Source organism: Pangasianodon hypophthalmus, chromosome 14, assembly GCF_027358585.1.
Source record: "Pangasianodon hypophthalmus isolate fPanHyp1 chromosome 14, fPanHyp1.pri, whole genome shotgun sequence".
NCBI classification, from domain to species: Eukaryota; Metazoa; Chordata; class Actinopteri; order Siluriformes; family Pangasiidae; genus Pangasianodon; species Pangasianodon hypophthalmus.
The window spans coordinates 2322375-2334107 of NC_069723.1; the positions used below are offsets into that span (position 1 = coordinate 2322375).

General features: G+C 41.0%; 1 protein-coding gene across 3 annotated transcripts in view; it reads right to left on the bottom strand.

Moving 5' to 3' along the window:
* Window positions 1–11733, bottom strand: part of scaf4b (SR-related CTD-associated factor 4b) — a 33239-nt gene that overhangs the window by 17839 nt on the left and 3667 nt on the right. Inside the window, exons 2-16 of one of the 3 annotated variants that reach the window (XM_026943287.3) lie at window positions 10652–10735; window positions 10314–10358; window positions 10039–10200; window positions 9816–9945; window positions 8982–9121; window positions 7640–7771; window positions 7390–7472; window positions 6340–6391; window positions 5371–5433; window positions 5041–5105; window positions 4548–4729; window positions 4234–4334; window positions 3676–3789; window positions 2538–2694; window positions 1896–1993 (exon numbers count right to left, since the gene is read on the bottom strand). In XM_026943287.3, the coding sequence (XP_026799088.3) occupies window positions 1896–1993; window positions 2538–2694; window positions 3676–3789; window positions 4234–4334; window positions 4548–4729; window positions 5041–5105; window positions 5371–5433; window positions 6340–6391; window positions 7390–7472; window positions 7640–7771; window positions 8982–9121; window positions 9816–9945; window positions 10039–10200; window positions 10314–10358; window positions 10652–10735 (1608 nt within the window). Of the gene's footprint in view, window positions 1–1895; window positions 1994–2537; window positions 2695–3675; window positions 3790–4233; window positions 4335–4547; window positions 4730–5040; window positions 5106–5370; window positions 5452–6339; window positions 6392–7389; window positions 7473–7639; window positions 7772–8981; window positions 9122–9815; window positions 9946–10038; window positions 10201–10313; window positions 10359–10651; window positions 10736–11733 lie in introns of all 3 variants that reach the window. The other 2 variants (XM_026943286.3, XM_026943288.3) reach the window with 2 other exon arrangements.

The window sequence follows — 11733 nt, forward strand, 5'->3', positions numbered from 1 at the left end:
AAAGACAGCTACATACCCTGCTTAATGCACCACAGGTTACAACTGCACAGACGTTTTCCTTCATTCTTTCTGATAAAAATAAAAACCCACCTGCTTGAAAGTTCCAGTGATTTCCTCTGAAAATGGTGGCGTGTTCTTGAAGTCACCGTTTGTCTTCAAGTGATGCACTGTGCCGTGATGTGATTATTTCATTACAGAATGTCACGTGGGAAAGTCGTTCCCAATCGTCACACTGCTCGTGGAGGCAGTTCTTTAGCTCAGAACTGGAAAGCTGAAAGTTGAAATGCGAGTCCTCAGGCAAGACCCTGAAACTCCATGCCGAGATCGGATTCTGCTTTAACAGCTCTAAGCTTGGATCGGATTGTCCTTTAACAACCCTATCTTGGATCTGTATTCTGCTTCAACAACTCTATGCATGGATTAGATCCTATCAAGGTGCTTTCCATATAAATAAATAAATATTTACTTTTAACTTCCCTGTTTGCCTTTGACTTACTTTATGACCATATAACAGCAGGACTTTCCTCAAAGAGGTAACTCTGAAGGAACTCAGATTGAAGATGCTGTTCACAGGACAACCATAGTCCAGACACTCCACACAGCTGGGCTATAAGGAAGCGTGGCGAGCCACGTGAATCCCGTGTGGCGTGTCGGAGTCTCAGCAAACATGTCGAAAAGTTTCTCTGGTCGGAGGAGACTAATGTTTTACATTTAGGCCTTACGCAACACTGCTTAGCACCCTGAGAGCACCAACTACAGTGAAGCATGGTGGTGGTAGCCTCTTGGTTGCTTCTGTCTAAAGCCCTCCTTACCCGGTCACTGACTTTCGGTGGACGGCCTCCTCTAGTCAGAGTCGCCATTTTGTCACGTTCTTTACATTTTTAATAACGGATTTAACTGTACTTTTTGTTTTATTACCAAATCCTGACTGATGCTTTTTCAGTTTTGACAGTTTCTCCGTCTTCATTATGCGGTTTGTTTAAGCATGTTCTCTAACAGGTGTATTTACAGTGAGATCATGTGACACTATTTGCACACAGGTTGACTCAATTCAACCAATCATATAACTTCTACTTATGTACATTCATGGCATATGATCTAAATGAAGTCCATTTCAGCTCAACACTGCAAAATGTGGAAACGGTTAAGGGAGATGAATACGTATGCAAGGCACTGCACATATACACAGACTTACTAATCGTTTTATTGGGTTCACTGACCTGTAATCATTGGCCATCCCCCCCCCCCCCCCCCCCCAGTCCACCTACCAGATAAGTCCACTTTGTAAGTGTATAGAGTTAAATATCGTCATAATAGCAGCACACCACCATGTCAGTGTCATTCCTCTGCTGAGAATAACATCTGCTCACTGGGGCTCCGTTTCCTTCGATAAACAGAGTAGTGTGTGTTGACAAATCGGGCTACTCAGTAAATGTAGACCAGTGTGTCTCTGTGGTAATAAACCGGCAGCTCTTTGTTGATGTCTGAAGTTTGAAAATACTTGTTTCAAGGATTTCTTTGTTCTGATAAGTGTGTAAGTCATAAATACACGTGACCCTTTACCCATGGCAAAATGAATAAAACAGAATGAAAGCACTGAGGGGAAATAAACAGTCATGATGCTAACCTTTTTTTTTATTAAGTTCCAACACTGACATTAAAAATGTTGACGCGTTGACGGTAGCCATGCACTGTACAAGAAGTCTTAACGTGCTAAACCGTATTGTGTAATGCAAAATGACACACTGTTATAAAAAAGGATTACGCTCTTATGCACGTGCGACACGTAGACAAACACTTGACCTCCAGAAGAAACGAATGAAAAGAGAGCAGGAGGAAAAAAAAAAAAAAAAGATACCAAGTATTTGATCAGATACTCCATTAAGACCTTTTACCTGTGACGCGACTGCAGCTCCGCCCTCGCGTTCTCGTTCAGGTCCCTCGCCGCCGTCTCCGACGGGTTTAACAAGCTCGGCAAGCATCGAGGCCCACTCTACATTAGTGATCAACAACTCCAGTAAATAAAGTGCCAGAAAAGAAAAAGAATCATTTATAAAAAAATGAAAAAAAATTATACTGCTGAATTAAAATGGATCTTCGAGATCGAGGCGCATTATAGCGTCTAGGATGCTGAATCCCAAATTGCTCCCTAGGGAACTACATAGTGTATAAGCGCCAGTATTACTTACTTTAACTACTACACATCCAGGGGGGTGGTTCCCTATTGGACAGTATACACTATGTACGGTGCGGAAGTGTATTATTTCTTACCCGATGTAGCACACGTGCACTATTTAGTGTGCAAGAGCGACATTCAGCTCAGTCCCATACAAGCACACAAGGTAGGGTACATAGTTTTTTGAGTAGTGCACTACATAGGGTGTAGGAGTCATCATTTTGAGTGCACTTCTATAGGACTAGGGAGCTTCCTCTCCCACATCTAGGGCACTATGTATGGGGTAGGAGACATGGCTTCATATCTTTCTGTGATATCTGTTTAAACGTTAAATGTGTGTGTGTGTGTGTGGGGACCGTACCTGGTTTGAGTGTTTCCTGGTCGAGCACTGCTCCCTCCCGCAAACCCACGATCTCCGCGTCCTTCAGCTTCTCCCAGGGGATGTAGGTCACGCCCAGCTCCATGTTCCAGTGCTTCTTAAAGCGACCTCCGACACCTTTGTTCATCGCCCACGCAATCTGATCTCACACACACACACACACACACAGTCTACATGTCAAACAGGTGTATACTGTACAAACCTGAAACTAATCAACGTACCATTAATTAGACGCTATGCAGAACAGAGGTGTTCAACTAAAACTTGTGAACGTCAGCTGCATAAAAAGTCCGATTGAGCAACTAACGTGACCGAATGGCAACAAGTTAGTGATTAGTTCATGTGTATAAATAAGACATGTCGATTAGAAGTCGTTATGCTTTGTTTCACTTTGGTCCGAAATGTTCAACTGAACCACAAGACAACAACAAAGGAAATGGTGAAGGAGTTGGAAGCATCAGATACCAAAAAAAAAAAGCCAAACTGAAGTGTGCAGGTGATCGCTAGGAAGAAGAGTGGAGGAAAAATGGTGCGCAGAACACCGTCCCAACTGTGAAGCACGGGGGTGGCGGCATCGCGTCATTGGAGAGGATGTTTTGCTGGAAAAGGGACTGGTGCACTTCGGAAAACGGACGGCGTCATGAGGAAGGAGGATTATTTAGAAATACTGACACAACACCCGAGTCTTCCAGCAGGACAACGATCCTAACATACCTCCAGAGATGTAACAATATGACTTAAAGACAACAAAGTGAAAGTACTGGAGCGGCCTCACCAAGCCCTGACCTGAATCCCAGAGAAAATGAACGGTTTCTTTCTAGCCATCCTCACCATACAGGTTAGCTGTACGCAGTTGTACACTCGTGATATCAAACATGTCAATCAACCATAATAATAAAATATCCCTAAGAGAACATCTAACGCAGTCTCTAGGATCACAGGCCTTGACTTCATGCCTTACGGTGATCCAGAACGACATCAACATAAAAATGTGCAACTAGGTGGTGCTGAGAGAGTCAGAAGAGACTGTTACACACACACACACACACACACCATTTATGAAAACACTCTCACTATACACGATCACGTTTACTTAAAAAAGAAAAGCAGGCTGCTGTACCTTGAAGGATTTGTGGTTGATCTTGGCGTTTCCTCGGCTCAGTTTATTCAGCGCGGTGTAGGCGTCCTGTCTGTGAACCATGACGATGTAGGCGCAGCCTCTGGGAGGGATCATCTTAAGCATTAAAAAAAAATGTAAATATAAATATAATATATACACATTGAGGATGCGACTTTATTTTTAATAGACTTTTTGCGCAGGTTGAAGAATTATTTTTTATAGCCTACATTAACACCTGACGCTTTTCCCCCAGAATTTGATTTACGACTGTGAGAGTCAACGTCACTGTTTGCTTTGAAGAACTTCAGAAGTTATTAATTGGCACTGTTCGATTATTCTTTTGAATTTCCATAATATTCTTTGAAAGAAAATTTTCATTTAAAAATGTTCTTTATATACACTGTATAAAACATTCATTCTTTTCGGATCGCAGAATAAAATGATTTAATACACAACATTATAGCTATTGATACACACATTACTATAATAATATATAAAGGAAATGAGTTTAGCTGAAATGAATATTGAAATGAAAGGAAGATGGTGTTGTGTGCTCACGTTGATGGACTCGATCTGGCCGAACTCCTCCATCAGACTGCTGACGTCCTGCTGCTGCGTTTTCTTATCCAGCTGCCCGAGCCACAGAGTCGTGCTGCACACTGCGCGCGCACACACACACACACACACACACACACACACACACACACTTCACAATAAGCACACATACTTACTCCCTTACATACTGCACAAAGATCTTTCTGCATGTCGGATGAATCTGGACTTGATTTCACTCTAGCATCCCTAAATGTGATTTATTTAGAGCTTGAATATATATCAGTTTTTCTTTTAATAAATAAATCTCTCGCACTGACCGCTCAGAGTCTCTCTCTTCACAGGCGGGAATCCTTTATTTCTCCTCTCCATCTCTCGCCTGTCCTCGGCGCGTGATCTCGGCGGACTCCTCCGACGCTCGCGGGAACGAGAGCGAGAGCGCCGGTACCGCGAATGTCGCGAGTGAGATCGAGAACGAGACGACGAGCGCCGCCTGGGTGACCTGCAGAGATTACACGGCAGGGAACAAATCTGAAGTGCATTATGGGAAGGATTATGAAAGAATACTTATTAAAAACAGATATTCATACTATAACACACCTGAGCATTTGGTCTATTTTAACACGAGTGTTTATTTATAGTTGATAAAACCTACAAATATCACAATTAATGATCAAAGTTACTCATTATTACGATATAACATTCATTTTTAATTCGAAACATTCTCTAACATTACGTTACAACGTTTTCTTTCACGTTATTAGCACATCGAGCTAACAATGTGGCGTAAACCTAAAAATCGCGCTCTGTTACCTTGACCGTGACCTCCTGCTGTACCTCCTCTCTCGGTCATCTCTCCTGGAGTGACCTGATTCAGCCTGAAGAAAAACAAAAACACACTCACGATCACAATCTAGACAAAAAGATGTGAGTAATACATCTATTGAGAAGCACTGTAGAGGTTTCAAACACACTCACACGTATATGTAGATGCTATAAATACACACGAGCGATAAATCAACACAAGCTTAATAACAGCACCTCATTGTGTACAGTGTATAAAAGTAGTAACGGCTGTATAGGGTGTTAAAACTGAATGTAGGAATGAGACTACAGGTGAGGAAATATGTTAAAGACGTGTACCGTGTGGGGTTCTGCGATGGCGCGAGTGGTGGTGTTATCAGGTTTGGTCACAATTTGTTCAATCTGCGTGAGAGGAAGCGCCTGCATTAACAAGTAAAAATCATGACAATGCGAACTCGAGCGCTGCAAAAATACAACAGGAAAGTTTCAAAACTTCGGAACAGGCATCAATTCGACAACCAAACAAACGGCATTACACTCACCGCCCACTTTATCAAAAACGCCCACATGTTCGTGTGATTATCCAATCGGATAGATCACGTAGCAGCACGAGTAATGCATGAAATCATGCGTTTAAAGGTCAAGGTCAGTTGAAGTTTGGAAAAATCTTCCACTGTACAGATTCGGTGAGCTTGTGCACACTGCTGTAAGCCGTATGCTTTTCTGCTCACCGCGGTTGTAAAGAGTAGTTATTTGACTTCCTGCCAGCTCAAACTAGTCTCTGATCTTTCTCATCAAAAATGCGTTTCTGCCCACAATGAAGTGTTCAAACCGGCTCGTCTGGCGCCAACAACCATGCCACGGTCACCGAGATCACATTTTAACTCATTCTGCTGTTTGATTGTGAACATTAACTGAAGTAACTGTATCTGCAGGATTTTATGTATTGGCTAATTGGATAATCACATGAATGAAGGCGTTCCTAATAAAGTGGAATGTATATTCATTAGCTAAGCCTACCAAGCAAGTACAAGCTCCAGTGTGCTGCCAAGTACCATGTCATATCACGTAAAAATATGACTTTTTTCTTTACTTTCTCTCGACACGTTTAATCGTGAGGTGACTGCATGTTCTGCTAGCAGCTTTTCGTTCTGCGCCTCGGCTGATAAGGAGCAATAACATGCTTTATCGATAGCTACAGCTAAAACCTTGTCACATACCTACGGTAGAAAATTCAAGGGATGGTCCATAGTGACTCTTCACAGCAACGATATGAAATAAACGAGCAAACAAAAACAAACATGTTACCTGGTTGGAAAGGTGGCGACCCTGAAGAGCGTGCTGCAGATCTGCAAGTTTTCTGCACAAAATAATAAAAAAAAAAGTTAATAAAATAATAAAATTAATAAAATTAAAAGCCAGAATTAAATCTTAATAGTCAGCTTGTCGTGTTTGAATCAGTGAAATTGAATCTTTTGGTTCAGTTTGATTGTAAACTGCAAATAATTAAAAAATAATAATAATAAATAAATAAAAAATTACCTGAGGTAGGGGTGGAAAGGGGGTGGAGCTAAAAACTTACTCACTGAACAGAAATACGAAATGAACGGCTATGAAAAGAAATAAAACACTTGGGGGCATGCTATTATAGGAAAATAATAAATGACATGAGGCAGAGTTAATGTTACCACCCAAAGGTTGATTATTTTCCTATAACGACATGCCCTGAAGTGTTGTACTACATACTTAAACCACAGCAGTTTGTATGCGATTGAAATGTATTTATTTATTTACTGAAGTGCTACATGTAGTTTTTATCCGTTTACGGTTACATTTAACGTTGTGGAATGTCCACTAGTTGGTTAGTTCCTGTATTCGCTTGCGTTATAAACGCTTACATCATTCCCTCATCTCTCGGTTCTTCTCTCGAAGTTAATATTAAAATAAATAAATAAATAAATAAATAAAAGCAGCTTGTCATTTTATTGGGGGAAAAAAAAAACAAAACAAAAAAAAACAACGAATTGCAAAGCGCCTCTGTCCTGAAGACTATCCCATGTAGCAAAACTTCAGAAATGTACAGCTTCACCTCTGACTGTTACAGAGCGCTGACACTGGAGACTCCTTCCATAAACGGAAAACAAAAACTTCACCATATCAACAGTTCCACACGTTTTTAAACGTGTTTGCGTAGAATCACATCGGGCCGTTACTACGGAAACAATAACGTATTAGAACTAGCGCTTTAATCGAAACGTTGCTGCTGGAACTAGTGTCAGAGCTGCCAGCCAATCAGAACGCAGAATTCAACAGCGCTGTAGCAGCAATATAAATAAATAACACTGCAGATGTACTTACATGGAGGAAGCGGGAAACCTTTCCATCTGCTGTGGTTCCTCGACATCTGGTTCCTCATCATATTCGAATCGGTCCTGCAGCACCTAACGGACACACACACACACACACACACACACACACACACACACACACACACACACACACACACAGACAATCTGGTTACATGGAACTACTGCATTAACAACATACACAAACATATAAACAGCAACGAATGCATAATAAATAACTATAACCTGTGTTCGTGCGTTACCTTAGAGATTGAGCTATTCTGTTGGGCAGGAGCAGTGTTAGCCATGTTAGCCGTGTTAGCCGTGCTAGCGCTGTTAGCCGTGTTAGCCTGTGTAGCTCCTCCCTGCTGGAGAGTCCGCAGAATCTGCTGGAGCTGAACAGTAAACACACGCCAGGTCAAGTTCACGCAAGAAACCATTTTTTATGGCATTGTTAGTTTAAAGTCTACCTTCTGGTCATGTTCTTCGTCAGAAGTACGTTTGTGACAAAAAGAGCAGTATTTTTTTTTTCTTCATACAGCATGACCGTCCCGTTACATACAGATCCATTACGCCTCATCCTATAAATTATTAGATATGTAGCTACAACTAGCTGTAACTAATTAAAATAAATAAATTATGGCGGGTTTCATCACTGCTTGTTTCGATGTCGATGACAGTTTCATGAAACAGACGCAGATTTCTTCACGCTTCATTCCTGGCGCTCAAATATGTCGCCCCCTGGTGGTGACAAAAGAATAGAAACCAGAATTTTTCGTAACTAAATTACGTAAGAAACAAACGTCAGGAGATCGTGAAGAACTGGCGAAGTGTTCGTATCGATCTGAGGTGGGAAAAACGCAAACGAGGGGGGAAAAATAGCACAAGGAGAAACAGACGCAAAACTTTGTAAAGAAATTAATGCTAATTAATTGGATTTAGTACGTTTTTTCCGCTTTCGCTTGTTGATGTAACTAAAATGGAAAATGTTAGTGGCTAATTAGCTAGCTAGTTGCATTACATTGAAGAAAAATGTGATAACTTGATAACTAAATAATGCGATCTGCGGTACGATAATTCTATAAGTGCGTAACAAATTTATATTAAATTTATATCTATTTATATATGTAAAATCTGAATATGATATAACCAACATACGTTTCTTCCTTCTGAGGAACAGAAGCGTTCTCTGCTATCTGCAACGCCCGAAAACTTTGATTTTTGTAACTTTCTGAAGTATTAATCATTCAGTTATTGTGAATCCTTGCGATATGGATATCGCAATATTTTGATTATTTCGATATATTGTGCTAGCTAGTCTATAAAGACGTTGTGAGATAGGATAAGTTTCTAACATGTTACTGAGGTTAAATATAATCACCTGGTGTATATAGGTACTCAGTTGCTTTATTTCCTTTTGTCCAAGATAATGACATACTAATTTTGTTTATTCTTGCGTAATACGTTTGGTGCTAGTGGGCCGGAACTGAGCAAACTGTCGCTTAGTCACATCGCACGTATAGTAAGACGTGTGTGTGTGTGTGTGTGTGTGTGTGTGTGTGTGGGTGTGTGTGTGCTTAATGTTCTCAGGTTCACTTCACTCACGTCGAGGCCCTGAGCAGACTGGAGAAACTGAGCCACAGCAGCGAGCGTCACGTTGTTCTGCTGATCTGCTGCGTTCTGAGATACAGGAAGTGTGGACGGTTCTGGCGTTGGCTGAACACACACTGCTTCGGCTGGAGAACCTGAGGACACACACGATAACATTGAAAAAGTAAGCAATATTTCCTCACGAAGAATTCGTTAAATGTTTAATATTTATCCGACATTCGTTTTCGACGTACGCACACAACACAGTGCTGCGATTTCTTCAGTTCAGCAAATTTAGATCCTACCTGTGAAATCGGGCATTTTAGCCGACTTTGGAGCTCTAGTTCTGCTCCATAGTCCTCGGGTCAGACACTTTGTTTATTCAATCTAAATTTTAGGGAGAATTTATAAATGTTTTTTTATTTATTTTTAAGACACAGTGAACCTGTAGCGCAATTTGTTAACAATATTAAACCTCTGTTCGTAGCAATTTTTAATTTTTTAAAAAATTTTAATACAGACCAAAAAAAAAAAAAAAAAAAAAAAAAAAAAAAAAAAAAAAAAAAAAAAAATGCAGTTTTGCACTGTTTAGGAGTCAGATATAAAAAGGAGTCTTTTCAGTTATCTTTTTTTTTTTTTAAATTCAAGTTCGTTCAAAATATTCTGAGAATCGAATCAGAATCATGAAGTCGGTATCGTGAGTCGAATCGACTCGTGACTGGAGTGTATCGTTACAACTCGGAGTTTAACTACATCCACAAGAGACTAGCATGAACACAGGGTCGGTATGCGAGTGTGTGTGTATGTGTGTGTGTATGTGTGTGTGTGTGTGTGCGTGCGTCTCCGTACCTCCCAGCGTACCACCATTCTCCATAACAGCCACCACCGGAGCCGACGCCATGTCCATCAGCGGCTGAATGACGTCCATACTGAACACCGAGTTCTTCTGCCACAGACTCAACACACGCAGGATCTTATCCTTTATTTAGACACATCATCATCATCATCACCATCATCATGTGTTTAAACCCAGGAGAGAGAAAATCCCTGTGGAAAATATCTAATTGCGCACCTTATCATCAGGAGGACATTCGTAAAGGCTCTGAAAGGTGGCGCTGATGTTCTTCAGGAACCTCGGCCCGAACACGTCTTTATCTTCTCCGAACTGATGACGGGACTGTCGGATAATCGAATCCACCACGTAGAGACCGGGGACCTTCAGCTCGGGATTACACTACACACACACACACACACACACACGCAATAATAAACCTTTTTCTTTTTTAAATATATACAGATGACTATATGATGTGATCATGTTATTAGATGTTGTATTGAATCGCACACCTTCTTGATGAACTTCTCGATGATTTGGACAACGTGTTTATAAAGCTGATGAAAACGGGGGAAAAAAAAAAAAAAACAAGAGCAGATCAGCATCGAACAAAAAATGAGTCTTTATGCAATTTTTTTTTTTGAGAAAAATCGGCAGCGTCCTTATAGACATATTGTAACCATAAAATTTGATAATATTTAATCCTCGATGTTATAGATGTATGGAACTGGAATGATGCACAATAAAAAAAATCCATTCAAAATTTTATTCTTTTTGTAGTTGATAAACACAATTGCATTAAGTTGGAAAGACAAAAAAAAAAAAAAGTTCAATTATTGAATAAATTCACCTTAATCGCTTTCATCCCAGCTTTGGTAATGGACATCATTTTCGCTCGAGAGATCGGCGGCTTCGTGTCCAGCATGGACGCCATCTGAGAGGGAGAGAAAACTGCAAACTTTAAAATCAAGAAGAAAGTCGTCATCCTGCTGATGTGCAGGCGACAGACGTGCGAGGGTTAATCCCTGAGTAGATTCGCCTCGTCTCTGCACAAGTTCTGCATCTTTCCTCTCTACATCCTGTACTGAAGTCGACCTCATTTCCTTTAATCGCACACCGTGACGCCGTACCGACCCCAACGCCCAGCGCGACAAAAGCGTCTCCGCGAGACCTGCACAACAAGCTCTGAGGCTCCGCCCACCTCAATCTGGATAGATCTCAATACTGCGTTTTCGTTTTAAGACGCTCTCTGTCTACTGGCGTTTTCAACCGTTTTCCAAAAATTGCTTGTCCACACTGAAACGTCTGAAAACGTCTACATACGATAAACGGCGCGTGCGTAAAAACGTAAGAAGCTTTGGCCTGCGTCATTTCCGTCAGGCGTTTATTTACTTTCCGTCTCTCTGAGTTGAGGAAAAGCACAGAGTGTCTTTAAATGGACAGACGAAGAGGTGGAGATGTTGCTGTGGGGAAACCCAAGACTATAACGTTGTTCGTTTTGAGTTGAACGGGTCACATGACCAAAAACACGTCACTGTATTAGAATATGTTCGTTTTCTCGGTCCATGCTACAGCGCGCCGGTTTCAAATTAATCCACTCGGAAGAGTGTTTTAGAAAAAAGCTTTGTTTTCGCTGGACAAAAACGCCGTCTCCGTGCGGACGAAAACCCAAAACGTAGAGAAAAAGCTGCGTCTTCAGATTTATCCGGATTAATGTGGACGCAGCCTGAGACGAGCACAACAAGCGCTGAGGTATTAATTCTCATTTCACTCTGAAAGAGTCTCTGAATGCAGAGAGTCTGAAAACTCCTGGTGTGTATGAGGGACAAAAACTAATGAGTTTAAAAAGGGGAATAAATAAATAAATAAATAAATCTCTGAGGTTATTAGAAACGTATCTCCACACACACACACACACACACACAGTACATG